At 30.5% G+C, this 16,373-nt stretch overlaps 1 protein-coding gene and 1 non-coding gene across 3 annotated transcripts; both read right to left on the bottom strand.

Moving 5' to 3' along the window:
- Positions 1-7,095: 7,095 nt before the first annotated feature.
- On the bottom strand, positions 7,096-11,561 carry LOC103832627 (protein BIG GRAIN 1-like B). Of its 2 annotated transcripts, XR_004450527.1 has the most exons (2): positions 10,524-11,561; positions 7,096-10,314 (listed from the first exon to the last, which is right to left on the bottom strand). XR_004450527.1 is itself a non-coding variant. In XM_009108681.3 (1 exon), exon 1 carries the CDS (start codon positions 11,504-11,506, stop codon positions 10,583-10,585), a length of 924 nt encoding a protein of 307 aa, XP_009106929.2. In that variant the 5' UTR covers positions 11,507-11,561; the 3' UTR covers positions 10,394-10,582. The 2 variants fall into 2 exon arrangements, 1 of the variants encoding a protein (XP_009106929.2); XM_009108681.3 differs by lacking the exon at positions 7,096-10,314 and having other exon boundaries at positions 10,394-11,561.
- Positions 8,524-8,629, bottom strand: LOC117127617. Its single transcript, XR_004450637.1, has one exon. It is a non-coding gene; the product is annotated as a U6 spliceosomal RNA (small nuclear RNA).
- Positions 11,562-16,373: the final 4,812 nt, after the last annotated feature.

Below are 16,373 nucleotides of genomic sequence, written 5' to 3' on the forward strand. Positions count from 1 at the left end.
TTTTTATTAAATAGAATGTTTTAAATTTTCACATGTACTTGTATCTTCTTCTATCTATATATTTTCGGATTATTGTTTCATTATAAAAATCATAACAATATATATAAAGATTAGTAAAATGTTATTTTATTGTCATATTCAAAGATATTGTAACATTTCACAAATTTTAAAAAAAATTAAAAAAATTAAACTTTATGCTTCATAGATTTATATTATAGAGTAAATAATTAAACATTTAGTTTTTGTTTAATTTTTAAAATAAACTATATAGTTTAAAAATTGTTTTCATTGGTTTAATATAGTAAAAACTAATCATTGTTAGATAATATAATTTTTTTATTGTTTAAAAAAAAATTCTTTATAATTTTAAAAGTTAACATCGACAAATATTTAAATATTTAGCATATGGAAGTATAGTACTACAACATTAAATTATATATATTTAATTTATACTATCCATAAATCTAATGTATCATTTATTCTTTAAATCTAATTATTGATAGTCCAATAAAAACTACTATAGTACTTAATTATTTTCTTCTCTTCTCTTTTCTAAATCTTTTTTTCTTTTGGGTCAACCTAAAAAATATGGTATCTTTTTTTTTTCCAACTGATATTATTATAATAAAGAAGAAAGCCCAAAAGGACCAAATCCAAAACCATTACAACTAAAACCCAAGACATGCCCAAATTCTAAAATTCAACAAAAGGAACGAAAGTCCTAAACCCGGCCTAACAACAAAGCCCAAAAAAAATGAGGCCACCGCCCCAAACACCAACGCAACGGCGCACGTGTTGAGACTTCAACTGCGAGGCACACATGTCGCTAGATCCCTTCTCCAACCTCCATCGCCAGAGGAAACATGCAACCCAACACCAGAAACCGTACCCGATCTCACCATCACCACCTACGGCCGAGCTCCTTTTACGAAGAGCTTCCATCGAACCACATCGAGATCTAATCATGAGCCTCCAAGCCGCTAATCACGGGATTAAAGAAATCCCACATCTCCTCTTGTTTGTCGTCAACACCATCGAAGAGAATCACTCGATCAATTCGAGATCTTTTCAGAGGGGACCAAACCAAAAACACATGAATCATGAGCAAAGCTAAAGTCACACCCTTAAGGAAAGGGGTGACAACCAAAGCCGACGGCGTAAGGCGCAGAGCCTCCACACCTCGGAGTCATAAGCCGACGAGAAACGGAGCCAGAGAAGCCTCCTTCTCCCGGAAACAGAGCCGGCGAAACCTGCATAAAGAGCAACGGCTTCCCAGATTCGAAGCCCAAGAAACGGAAACCATCGATAGAGCCCGGTGAAAGCTTCATCTCATCTCACAGAGGAGAGAAAGAAGTCTCGGTCTCTAACGCTATATGGCACCTATATCTGAAAGACAAATTTGATTTGACAAAAAAAAAATAGCCATCGTTCACACAAGACAGGCTTCGCATGTACTGATGAGATGCTCTCTCTCTCTTATCTCTTTCAAATCTTTTAGAGAGAGATAGTTAGTCCTTGGAGATTTCTTCGGTGATTTCTCGCCCAGCGGTTTGGGCTTAAGACTCTGGCACATGGTGGCTCTCTATGCACGGTGTGGCCGGCTCTCGACTCCGACGGTCTCTTCTGTCTTCTCGAAGATGCCGTGCGGCTTTTGATTCTGGCGATCCACCTTCCTCTCCGGTGGTTTCGGTCGGCTTGCTTCCGGGTTTATCTCGGATTTGTCGTTATAGTTCTTCGTTTTTGGTGTTTCGATCCATTCTGCTATCAATCTCTTCTGATTGAACGCATGCAACTGGATCTCTTTTACAAGTCAAGATCTGTTTTTATCGATGGTGATTGTGGCCTTTTGATCTGGCGGCTCTTGTTCTATGTGGAGCTTCCCTGAAGTTCTTATCTGTTGATGGTGTTTAATTTTTCTCTCGGTGGCAGCGGTTCTAACGACGGGTTCCTGTTTCCGGTGCGTTTCTGGTGGAACATGCCGGTTAGAGCTTTTGTCGGTGACTTTCCGGCGGTGAAGTTGGTGGCCTCTCGACTTGTGGGCACGTGTCCCCAACATGCTAACAATGAAACGCGTGGTTGTGTCGATGTCCTTCCTCTTCCCATTGGGCCTTATTGTTCTGGGTCTTTTGTGGGCCTCGTGGTTTATAGTTTGTTTGTCTATGAGTTTTTGTTGTGGTTCTTTTGACTTTTTGGACATTCTCTGTTAATATTTAGACTTGTTTAATAAAATTTTCCAAAGGAAAAAAAAAAAGACAGGCTTCTCATGCATGGGCTTTTTTTAGCCTTTGAACTTGATTTCAAAATTTAAATTCGTGTTCCAAGAAGAATGATTTACGTTGCATGTTGCACAAGAAAAAAATTGTACGAAAAGGGGGTGAATGTCTTGAGTTTTTCTAAATAAGAAAAAATTAGGTTATTAAGAAGAAAAAAAAATAACAAACAAAAATAAGAATAAAACATTAAGTTACTTTTTGGGAAACGGTATTCTTGAGCTATGGCCTATGGGATACATAGAGTTAAACACGTTTTTTACTAGTTGATTAATCTTTCTAACAAACAATGATCAAGACGTTTCTAATCTTTATGGTAAAGTTGGTTGGTTACTGCTAAAGTCTCTATTATTGTTAGTTTCTTTTTCTTTAGAATTGCTGTCGACAAATTACAACCACAACGAATATTAAGAGAAAATAATATTAATATTTGTGTGTACTTGAAACTTCGTTTTCTTCTTTAGCGACAAAATTAATAATTATATAGATAAAGATGAATTTGTACTGATTTATCAGAAAGGATTAATTTGGACTGCTCGTCTAACACAAACAACAGCAGCAACTATTATTGGTTTCCTGATCTTTCCAAAGTTGATGTATCTGGTCAGGTTCCGTTTTACATATTTAGATGCCTATGATACGAAAATACTCATAACATATTATTAATTTTTTAAAACTATAGAAAATTAATCTATCTCAAAACTATCTTTTAAATATGATATAACATAGTTAATTTAGGTTCAACTTTCTTTTGTCGTGGAAGTTTGGTTCTAACTTCTAACGTTCGATCTATGTAATGTAACGTTTTAACTTTTAATCGTGGGAAAGTTAAATAACAAATGTTGGGATCAATGTAAGAATCTTTCTCCTATATGAACAAAAAGATGAGAAGAATGTGACATTGATACGACGCCGTGTCGTCTTTCAGTCAAAAGCTGCAAGTCAGTGGCAATCATCTTCTTGGGCATCCAACAAAACATTCTTCTTTTTACTTTGTTTTTCTCGGGTTTAGCATATGTCACAATTTCACCTTTTTCTTTTACAAATATCGATATTTCTATTCTTATCGCAATTTTTTTTTTTTTTCTTATCGCAATTTTAATGGCAAGATTTTTGATGGCAAGTTTTTGTTTTGTTTTGTCTTTTTTCTTCCAATACAGCAGCATTTGCATCAAATATTCAAACTCCAAACTATTTAACCACGACAAAAAACTTCTGATTCTTAATTTATTGATTAAATTAAATTTTCAGTTAATTTCAAAAAATAGTTTATTTTATCTTTTATTTTTCATGTACTTTAGCTGTTCAAAAGAAAGTTTAATTTTTTGAATTTTTATTTCAGTTAAATATACATGCATATCTAATCAGTTTAAGAAATGTAAAATAAATAAAAACTTTAACAAAACTATTTCAAACCCAAAAAATACTAATTATTGTGAGTAACTTAATATGAAACAATAAAATAATAATACATATTTAAATGTTTAAAAAATCAGTAAAAATATTTATCTACATTTAATAGTTATTAAAATTTACTAGCTATATGAACATATTTTATAATTTTAGATATACTTGAAACAATTTTTAGTTACGAATATTTTAAAATTTCATATAATTTTTACATCTTTTTAGTTTAAATTGTGTATTTTTAATATTTATATGATAAATTAGAGTAGTTTATATTTAAAAATATTTATCTTGGATCTTGTAGTCGAATGATAAGAGGACGCTTTGGGATGCCAACAAGTTTCAAGTTCGATATAACAGCTGCGCGAAACTAAGTTATATTATTTTTAGACATTCAAAAATATATAAGTCCTCACTTTCAACCTATTTGTATCTTTGAAAGAGAGTTTATCCGTAAGTTAAATTCTAATTAAAGATTAATATATAAGTTCATTCATGTGTATATGGTACATACAGTTTAATAAATAATATTTTGTAAATTGTATCTAATATAAATTGTAACTAAAACAAAACAAAACAAATTTATAAAAATTAGTTTTATAAAGTGGTTTTTCTTGCTTAACAATTTTCTAATTTGGAAAAAAATTATATGTAATTAAATTAGATTAGTTAGTATTTTATATTGTATATAATGTTTTAAGTTATACTAGGTAACGATCTCTTATTCACACGCGAGTATAACTATTTATAAAATATATAATTCAAATAGTTGATTAATATTTTATTTTATTTTAATGAGTTTTAAATAGTTTTGTAACTTGTATATATGACAAAAGAAGATTTTTTTTTTAAAAAAAAAACAGACATTTGATTCTGTTTATAAATTATTAGATCATTCAACTATTTTTGGATATATAGAATTATAAAAAAGGACTATTTTAAGTAATAATATGTACGAGTTTAAAATAAATGCAATTTTTGGTCTAAATAGATTAAATTTGATTAATTTTGTTGCAGTTATGTAGTTTTAAGTTTTATATTTGAAAACATATTATTTTATTTTAAATATAAATACCTACATTACTTTTGAAAAACTACGATTTATGTGTAGAATATGTATATATTATACCTTATATATATTTCCTTTTTTATTTATGTTGGTTTACAAAAATAAAAACACGTTTAAATTTCTTATATATATTTAAATTTTATATATATTATAGATATTTATTTTTTCTATTGGTGTTAGTTTTTTCAAAATTAAAATTAAAATTAATATCCAATTCGAATTTTATTAAGTAGAAAGGAAAAAAATAATTTTAATATTTACAATTTTGTATGATTATAATTTATTAAGATTATTTTTATACATGATCATGAGCGATGTGTAAAAAAGACTTCTCAAATAATTTTCTATAAATTTTATTTTTGAATTTTTATTATTAATAGAAAAATAAGAAATATAAATATAAGTATTTACACTAAATTTAATTGTTATTACAACGTTTGTTTTTTTCTTTTCATTCCAACGTTTTAAAACCTCTAACTAATACAGAAACTACCCATATAATACACATGAAACTATATACTTTTGATCCTTTTCAAAATTTCCCAGTCTATAACCGGGCCACAGGTGACGTGAAGAAAAAGAAAATGTCATTGGGATCAGAATTTTTTTTAAAGAAGGGTTCACACGTGTGCATGCGCGACAACCAGTAAACATAAGAGCCCACCCTTCACGTGCGGGCTGAAGTCATATCCACTTGTTTTGGTGTGTACCTGACCATCCACGTGCCCCTTTGAATTGAAATCTCTTCCTCTCCTCTGTCTCTTTCATTTATTTTTTGAACGATGCCCTTCGGTGTCTTTCATTTTTCTCCAATCAGAAACACATGGCTATATCAGATATGTTATGTTCGTAAATCGTATTACACACAGACCATCCCATTTAAGACGCAATTGAAATTGAAAATAGCCTGACGGACACGTTACACAGATAAGTTGTTTTTCGTTTAGCTCACCATTAATATTGTTTGTTCAGTGTTTCTAATTAACTATATTGGTACGTGCTACTGTTATTGTTGCGTCACCATCAAAACTCAACACATGCAATAAGATTATCAGCAAAAACACACATCTTCTGCGTAACAAAACTAATTAATAAGCTTTAAAAAACAAAGCGCAAATTAATAACACCAAAGTCAATACGTACCACAAAAGCAAACCAAACTTACCTATTAAATTCGGTAAAATGTTTTTTTTTACTGATGAATTCATTAAAGTGTTGATACCAAGAAATATGGTTCTGCTTTCGGTTCAAGTCATTAAATGTATAGAGCACCTCCAATGGAGGTTTTTAAAGAGAGGTTCTTTAAAAAAAATCCCAAAAAAAAAAAAAAAAAAAGATAAGAACCAGGTTTTTAAAATAGAGTTTTTAGAATTGGTAAGAATCTCTAAAGTGTTTGTGTCTTTCTTTCTCTTCCTTGCTTTTTTTTTTGTTATCTCTTTTTTTCTTAAAAATTTTAAAAAGGTTTTACCATTGAACATAACAAATTACAAGAAATTCTAAACTTCATAAATTACAAAATTTATAATTAAATTAAACATTAGAACATTGGAGATGGTTCAAGCCCCCTTTCTTAAAAAACTAGCTATTAATTGTAACGGTGCACTATTCTTTAACCATATAGCACATCTAATTTGGATATCTGAGAAGCTTAGTGTTTTGTTCATAATATACGTAAAACATGGTTTATTGGTCTGATACATACATGAATCCTAACAAAATGTTAAGGTATATGATCCGTGTATATGCGAAGTTAAAATCCGCTATATTGTTTTATTTTCTGAAGTCTGAACAAGTCGACAAGATTCATACGAAATCCTGACCAATCTCCGTCTGCGTTCTGATGGATCAAGGCACAGTGAGAGCGTGAGAATGACGAGTCATGCATGGTTGTTATGGGACATGGTTTGCCCCTTGACTCCTCTATTATTAGATACACGTAAACCTATGGTATAAAAATATGATGTGTACTTGTAATTTGTCCAATTGCTTTTAATGATTGATATGTTCACCAACTTATTGCCTATTACGTTATAGTCGTCCACCTGCTATATGTAGAAAGACCGAACAACTTTCATTTCATTTATATAATATATTTCATTGTTTAGGGTTAGTTCTCTAAATTTTCTTGATATGAGAGATCACAAATACTGTTCGACATTTTAGCATTAGCAGTTTTTCTGTATGGATGCCACTCTTAAACATGAATTTGATGTAGAAGTATGTGAATTCTAACAATCAAAACTAAATACGCTTGAGTTATTGAATATTTAACTAGTTTGGTATGTTGAGTGGTGTCGGTCCAACTATAAGGATGCATGATTTAAAGAAAACTATTTTTTGTTGTGAAAATTACAACTGATTAGTTATGTTAACTAATCTGGCTATGCTACAGATTATCATCTTTTTTCTCTTTGTACCTTAACAAAAATGTACTTATCAAATTAAAAATGTATTAGTTGCTTTACTAGTGTATCGTATAATAAGGCTATGATAAGGCTAATATTAAACCTTATTTATTTATATGCATATACGATGAATTCATATTTGGAGTTCAACTGCTGACAAAAAAAAACATATTTGGAGTTCAACTTACGTGAGTTAGAATTATTTAAGATGCATAGTACAAAAATCATTTGTTGAATTTAACATTCATGGATCATGGTAGGTTAGTCTTTTTTTTTTTGAATGAATGTTAAATTTCATCAAAAAAAGCCTTATTACAACTAGTGCATACTTCTTTGCAAAGTAATTTGCATACTAGACCTCAAAAAGTTAAGATTATAAGCTAATTACATTCTTGTTTGAAACCAAAATTGTATTAGCACCTCCATTCCTCTCCCTCTTTTTTTCTGCACCAAAGTGATTCTATTTCTGATCCCCTTCTCAATCACCTTTTTTAAAACTGGTAAAGACATCATCTTCTCTCCATGCTTCAGCTTATTCCTTTCTCTCCACAAGGCATATAAAACAGCTTGGAAGGCAGGCATATTTGGTACAAAGTAAGTTCTTCTTCTCTCTAGTCTTATCAGAAATAATGGGTATTATCTCATACCAAACTACAGTGAAATACTGGCGCAACAACCCTTTAGCTACGAACTCCCACACTTGAGCAGAAATATCACACTCGAAGAACAAATGGTTCCTCGATTTCGGAGCATTATGACAGAGAACACACATATCATTACTCCCCGTACTCCACTTCACCACTCTACCCATAGTCGACATCCTATCACGAACAGAAAGCCACGCCATAAACGCAAACTTCGGGGTCACTTGCGTAAACCAGATACCTGGCGCCCAGCTACAGAAAGGCTTCTTATCTCTCAAAATCTGCCAGATTTCCTGAGTAGAGAACTCCAACTTGTAACCCGATTCTCTCCTCCATAAACTGTAGGTTAGTCTTCAAATACAATTTTATATGGAAAACGACTGTAACTTCTATATATACAACAGTTTTTTTCTTATGACATCAAACGGTTTTTCTATATATACAAGAGTTAGTATGTGTATAAATGACTTTCTTTTATTATATGGTATAATCCAATTGCAAGCTTAAAGTCGCACTTCAGATTAAATCAAGTCAATTAAAATCAAATAAATAGAAAACAGTAAAAGAGAGTCAAATTATTGGATACTTTTGTCTATGACATTTGACAGTTGAGACCATGTCTCTTTCACTCTTGTCCCCTTAGCTTATTTATCATGATTACTAGTATTTAGTATCATCAAGTCAAATATTTTTACCTTTTTTTAAATTTAAAGTAGTTTTTTTTTTTGAAATTTTTTCTTAGACCAATTCTCGATTTGTGCGTGTCATCCTTGCACAGGAGCCATGCTAATCTTTTCTGTATCATTCCTGTTTTATCGGATCTCCCCAAGGGACTAAATTTAAAGTAGTTCCAATGAAAGTAAAACAACAGAAACATTGGTAAGTGAATTACATTCGGAGGGAGGGAATCTTGATTGAGGAAGGCCATGATCATTTATGTATCGTTGGTCGCAAGGGTCGTAAGTTAATGAACAATAGTTAGTCACAAATCACAATTAAGATCGCGAGATGACAAAACGGATAATACTTCATAGCCTGTTGCAGTTGCAGAAATGAACAAAACCCATGTGCAATTACAGGTTTGGTGAAGTTTAAATGATATGGTTTAAATTTGAAAAGTTAATAATATTATTTTGACATACATTAGTATTATTTAGAACTTAGAAGTTTTGCTAGTGAGATAGGTGAAGAAGATATGTCACAATTCAAAATCTATATAACAAGACATCATTATTGATTGGTTGGTAATTCACTAGAACTATGTATAAATGGTGTAGTTAATTATTTGTACCAAACATTGAAAATAGAAACCATTAAAAGCCATAATATTTATTTTATTTTATGAGTGGAGGTGACAGAAAGAAAAAAAATTCAACCTTCTTTTGCTATCTAAATTAATGACAAATGTCAAATAGTAGAAAAACTGTTTTTTGCATCTTTTTTTTCAACTCAACTTAAAAATTCTACGTTCTTCGTCGCAGGCGCCTCTTAATTTCGAAGTTTGTTTAATTGTCATTAACACATCCAAATAACAATTAGGAGCTAATAAAGCTAAAGTATTAGTAATACATAACTTACAAGTAAACTTATTTAGTGGAAATAGTACATATGTATTCATTTGGACATAGCTGCGACCTATGGCTGTGATCTGAGATAAAAAAAATTAGTTTTAAATCGAGTAAACTACAAATAAAATCCTAAAGTTTCAAATTAAAGCAAAAATAACCTTTAATTTGTGTTTGAACCAAAAAATATCCCAATTTTTAAATGTTGGCTATTTTAACGTTCATTTTTTGTTGATTGGCCACTTTAGAAATTTGAAATTAAACCGTAAACGTCTGTTACTTTGCTAAACGACATTGTTTTAAATACTAATTAAATTATTTTTTTCGACATCAATACCATTATTCTCAGTCTCATTATCATTAGTCTCACTATCATCTTCACTATCACCTTCTTCACCTACTTGATTTTGTTGTTCAATCGTAGATTCTCTAAAAATTCCAATTCAGATCTCTCACTACGAAAAAGCCGAAATGTCTCCATCGTCCTAGCCATCCTTTATATTATTAATGGTTCTGGGTTTTGGATATTAGAAGATCGAGAGATTAGAGAATTAAAACATTTAAGATTTGTGAAAAATAGATTATTTAAATGTTTAAAGATGTAAAACGACATTATTTCATTAATATTTAATCAGTTCTTAAAACGATTAGCGAGTTAACATATATGTTCACTGATTTAACAATTGACTTTTTAGGATGACAAATATTTGAAAATTGAAATATTTTTTGGTTCAAACATGAGTTTAAAGTTTTTTTCTTTTATTTTGAAAGTTTAAGGTTTTTATGGTTGTTTCCGTTTTAAATCCATAAAAACTTTTTTAGTGTTAACTTAAGTAGAATGTTCGGCTTGGCAACTTAACGCGATCAAACAACATGGCATGCAAATAGGTAACATCACTCATAAAACTGTATAATCCAAAACCAATTAATCCACCTATAAACTAGTAAGAACATCTCCAATGGCTTACTCTATTTTTTACTCTAAAATAGAGTTTGAATTTGTTCAAATGATACTCTATTTTAGAGTAGAAAATAAAGTGATGAACAAAAAAAATACTCTATATTTAGAGTAAACTTATTTTTATAGAGTACTATTAGAACATTTTTTACTCTAAACTCCATTTTATAGTGAAAAATAGAATGAGGTTGGAAATACTCTAAGCAGTTACTACATTAGGAAACTAAGCAATTAGTTATACATAGTTTGAGAATAATTAATTATTCATCTGGAGATTATACGGTTCGTGTTAAAACGAGTCGTCTCGTAGACGGGAAGCTCTTCTCGATAACTATCGATTCCAATCACCGATAGATGATCCAATTCGAACAGATCGGAGCTCGCGCAGCTCCCACCATCGTCATCGTCCTCTTCATCATCTTCTTCTTCTTTGCCGATGATGTTAACGACGTCTTTATTCTTCTGGTAAGTTCTGATAAGTTCCTTGGCTGCTTCAATCACGCGACGATTCTCCTCCATCACTCGGCTCTCAAAAGTATCAAAGTTTTGACGTTGGCGCGTGGACTCACAGAAGCGAACAGACCTTTTCGATTTTTCACTAGACGACGGCGTTTTACTCAAGCAAGATTTGGAGAAGGAAGACGCGGATGAGCAAGTGGTGGATGATGACGTGGCGGTTTTATTCGGTTTCTTCGAGTTTCCGGTGAAAATAGAGTTAAGGAAAGTGGCGAGACGTCGGCCTGGAGAAATCGGCTGTTTCACTTTCTTCAAATCGCTATACATCTTCAACGCCTTCGATTTCACTTTATTATTATTATTATTATTATTATTATTATTAGGTCGTTCGAGTCTCTCGACGGTGGTTCGAATCGGCTTGGGATGGGGAATCTCCGGCGGAGAACGCGAAGAACGAGATCGCCTGTAGAAGGAGTCGGACTCGGAAGAGGAGAATCCGCTTGAGTCTGAGGAGCTGGAGGAGCTCCAATGCTTGAAGAAAACTGGCTCAGCGGTCTTGAGATTCCTTGATCTAACGGAATCTCCGGCGACTGCGCGGCGGTTAACGGCGGAGGAGGAGTCGATGGAGTTGTAGATTTGGTCGAGGAGAGTGGAGGAGAAGGAAGGATGGCGATGATCTTGGCGACGGTGGTGGTGGTGGTCTAATGAGTTAGTTTTATCCCAAGGATCCATGAGTATTGATTTTTTTTTTATAGAGGAGGAGGAGAATGATTAAGAGAGAGAGGGGCACGCTTTGTTTCTTCTTCTGTTTGCTTGAGAGTTGAGAGCAGTGTGAGTGTGTATGTAATATGAGGAAGAAGAAGTGAAGGGTCTTTATCAGCCAAATGGTATTAATGCCACGTGTCTTATTTGTTTTTCTTATAAAAAATATTTTGTATTTACTTAGGTGGAAATGGGTGCCAGACTGGAAAATAGTTGTTGGGAGCAATGTATATTTAAATCTTTTGTAAATGATTAATTAATTAATTTTACTTTCACCAGTTTTTATTGTAGGTTTTTTTTTCAATAGGGTTTGGTGGAAAATGAGTGAGAGTATCAAAGCACTAAAATAAAACAAAGATAGAATTTGTAACCAGTTTTTAGATGTGGACTTAAGTGGAAAGCTATTTTTAATTATCATTTCGTATTTTATTTTGTTTTTTTCCTATTTGCTAGTTGCTAATTTTAATTATATTCCCTCTATTTTTTAATATAAGTCGTTTTACAGCTATGCACATAGATTAAGAAAATCATTAATTTTTTATATTTTTTAAATAAAAACATCATTAATTATTTACCTAACCACAATTCAACCAATAGAAAAATACAAGATATATTATCATTGGTTAGACATCATTAATTATTAATAAATTTTACATAGAAAAACATATAATTTGGAATAAAAAAGTTTCTTTAAAACGATTTATATTAAAAAACGGAGGAAGTATTAGTCAGATCCTCATTACTTATTTTTGTTTAAATCATATAAAATTCACACAAACTTCTCCTTATGTTTTATGAATTCTAATTGGAAAAAAAAATAACTCGAATTGTTACATTACTTAGCCGTAGTTGAAGTTTAGTTGCTCACTGCTGGCTTTAATAAATTAACCACATACTTGCTTGCTTCTTTATTTTTATTTTTGTGTTTATAAACCAATGACACGTTTTTCTTAATTTTCTTTGTAAATCAAAGTTGTACTTGTAATTTCATTACATATAAAAAAACTCACTTGAATCATTACAGCAAATCCAGTATTGATCCTTGGGTCCATTACAGCTTTTCCTTTTCTTACGTTTATATATTCGTGAGTACTGTTAGCTATATTAAATACTACACACTAAACTATTTTAACTGGAATTGACAATTACGGTTCATTTTAGTATTCTGAAAAAGAGATACATATATACATAATATATATATATATATATATATATATCTTTTTAATCTCTCAGACATAAAAGTTGTCATTTATATTCTCAGAGAAATTTCACTTTTATCTTTTTTTTGTACCATAATTCATGTTTATTTTTATTAAATAGACATTTCTACAAATATCCTTTTCATTAAATAAGAAAAATACACTTATACTCTTGCTTTATAGATATATAATATAAATAATAATAAATAATAAATAATAAAAAGTTTTTATATAGTTTTCTAATTATACATTTTCAAATTCAAATTTTTATTATTAATTTTCTTTTTGTTTAATTTCTTCGCATTTATTTTTTTAATTTTTTTTTGTAATTCAAAAATTATTTTAAAAATTATTTTAAAATTTTTAAGTATTTATATATGTATTTATTAAAATCCTAAAATCCACTTTCCAAAACTTCACTATCAAATCTAAACTCTAAGTCTGAGTTAATTAACTTTAAGATTATAAATGTTTCTTTAAAACTGAAAGTAAGTAAACATAAAAATGGTATCGGAAATGACGTAGTTTAGCCAATTTCTTTACATTCTTTAAGAAGCTTAGGTTTCTATAGCAAAACACATTCATAAAGTTTTTTTCTTAAAAACACATTTAGTTCTCCAACATTTTCCCGTAATTTTTATTTTGTTTATGGCTTAGTTTAGTCGAAGACTTTTTTTTTGTGTAAACTAGTGTAGTCGAAGACTTGAAGCTGCAATAATCTATATGATCATAATTTGTATGCATATATGATAGAAGTTTCCCATTTTGTAACCTCAACCTTCATTTTGTTTAATGATATTTACATTCTTAGAAGAAAAAAGAAGCGTATAAATGCAAGGCCGTCTCAGAATTGATAAAGTAGTCAGTGTAACCCTCCTAGATTCAAAACGGAAGCACAATTTGTCAAACTTTGAAGAAAAAGATAGCTAGAGCAAAGATACAAAAAAAGTATTGAAGAATATTTAGAAAACCTAGGAAATAGGAATACAAAGTAACATATATAGGATTTTGCTTTTGGGTGGGGGGATGAAAAGAAGCAAGAAATGGTGTGATGTGAATCAAAATGGCTAAAAGAAAGACTTTAGAGCATGAATAGTCAAGCAATGCGGCTGGGATGCTCGATCGTACATATTTTAACCCAACACCAACACTCGGACACTTCTAAAAAGAAATTATGTTGCAAGCCACTACCTAGATACACCGTTTATTCCATGTAATATACTTTGTTTAGCATCGAAATTCAGATTATGAGTTCGATAAATGCTGAGTGATTCTTAGTTATGCTTTTAAACGCCTACAGTGACCACGTACTTGGCAACCATGGACTAATTCATATACACTAATTACTTTATTTTATTTTGAATAATTGAATGTTTTCAGAAACGATGTTAGTCCAACTGATTCGCTATATACTCAACCTGGATGTCGTAGTGTTTTTTGGTTTAGTATTTTTTTATGTCAACCCTGCTGGTTTAGTATACATTTTAAAATATTTTGTATCTTTACCAATAAAATTAGGAAATTGTTAATTACTCTTTTAGGTTTCACAATTGTCTTGAATTTATATCTCCATAGTGCAGCGGCGAAATACGTAGTTTCAAAAAAAAAAAACGTAGTTTCAGCTGATGTGAAATTTGTCACTTTTTAGTTTTTACTTAGGGTTACGTTTAATAAAAGTGGAAATGGTTATTGAAGAGTTTAATAATTCAGTTATAATGTATGTTGCATGTTGTTATTCTATCCTCATTTGCCATATCAAAAAGAGAAAGTACTAAAATAGAAAATGACATTACAAATTTTAACCTTATAATATGTTATGTTCATGATTTTTTTCTGCCAACCTAATATATAGGGTATTTAATTCCATGTATATATTTTGGACAAAAAGGCATTAACTTACCAATAAATGTTAACTAGTACGACAAAACAACAGCGAGCCAACAAAATAATGGTGGAAAATTGGTACGTAAACCGGAATGGAATTACAAGACATATAGGCATTTATCAAATGATAAATACCATGATTTGTTTAAAATTTGCAATATAAGAAGGTCCAATTTAAATATATGTCAAATGAGATATGACATATGCAACTTAACCCTACTTAGTAGATTATTTCATGCGAGTATTAGAAAACTATGAACAATCGAAAATTTGAAGGTTGAGTATTAGGGTGATTGGTAGTTGCTGTAGGTGCTGTCCACAGCCCTATTTATTTCCACAGCACCAAATTCAGAGCAATCAAGCTTTAAATTTTTTTTTGAAACCACAGCTCTTAAAATATCCTACAGCTGTACAAGTGCTCTGCAGAGCCAAATATCCAAAGCAATTTTTTAGTGCTTTAATAAAATTCTACAGCAATAAAATCTAAAGCCACAGCAAAAAGTCTACAAATTTTTTTCTACAGCAAAATATTTAAAGCTACAGCCATTACCAATCAGACCCTATATAACTTTTCAAGTACAACATATAAATGAGTTACCTACTTTGATTAATTAAAATCTATATCTTGCCTTTTATTTCCCCAAAAGTAATTATTAATTCTCACCACACGATCATGCTTTTGAAATCATTCTATGTTCCCCAATTTCTTTCACCTCCATTATTCCCTTTTCATAAGCTAAATAAATTAATTGTTATTTGGCTCATCTTAATTTATAATAATTGAATTTACAACACTAACTCTTTCTTGATGTATGGAGAAGCCTAATGACTCTCCGAGAAGAGTAAGGCTGTGATAGAGAAGTATTTAATCTAGAAATCATGTAGAAATTTTTAATAAGGCTGTGATAGAGAAGTATTTAATCTAGTCAACTATACATGTTAATAAATTTATTTTATACACATATATTTGTACATCTATCTAACATTTCTTTGACCAAAAAAAATATAACATTTCTAAACAATTAAATACACGTAATGTGTTCGGTTAAAAATCATGTGGAAATTTTTAATAAGGCTGTGAATCTGTGATAGAGAAGTATTTAATCTAGTCAGTCTTCCGCATGTGATTCTCCCTACATGTATTAAAAATACAGTTAGTTAACAGGAACTTTCTCTATTAAAAACATTTCTTATAACTTTTAGCCGCAATATTTTTGTAAATTTAGCGTGCCTGACCCTGCTGACCTATTAACAATTAGCTTAATCTTATTAGATAACAATTTGTAATGGGGAATCATAATAACACCAATGGTACACCTTGCATGCGTTACGCGTATTCGTACTATTCAGTTATAATAATATAGTCGTAAATTTGTGCGTTGTGGTTGAGATACCTTTTCTGATTAAAATAAGTAGAAAATTTAACAGAAAATTCTTTAAAAATACACAGACTAATTTTTATTTGCTAATAAAATATACTAATTATTTTACATCTCGTTTAATACACGAACTAATTTTTGTTATCTATTAAATACACAAACTTTTGAAATTCGCAGGTTTTACATATCGTTTTAGACGACATTAACTATATTTAACAGCAGCGACAACGGCGTTAGTTTTTAACTAAAACGTGTAAATTTTAAAAATATATTTTTTAAATACACAAACTATTTTTTCATTTACTAATAAAATACACTAACTATTTTTAGATCCCCGTTTAATACACAAACTAAATTTTGTTTTCTATTAAATAC

The sequence above is a fragment of the Brassica rapa genome, chromosome A08, assembly GCF_000309985.2.
Source record: "Brassica rapa cultivar Chiifu-401-42 chromosome A08, CAAS_Brap_v3.01, whole genome shotgun sequence".
Lineage (NCBI taxonomy): Eukaryota > Viridiplantae > Streptophyta > Magnoliopsida > Brassicales > Brassicaceae > Brassica > Brassica rapa.

Excerpts from the sequence above, each read along its gene's own strand:
- LOC103832627 (XM_009108681.3), bottom strand. The coding sequence starts at position 11,506 with ATGGATCCTTGGGATAAAACTAACTCATTAGACCACCACCACCACCGT.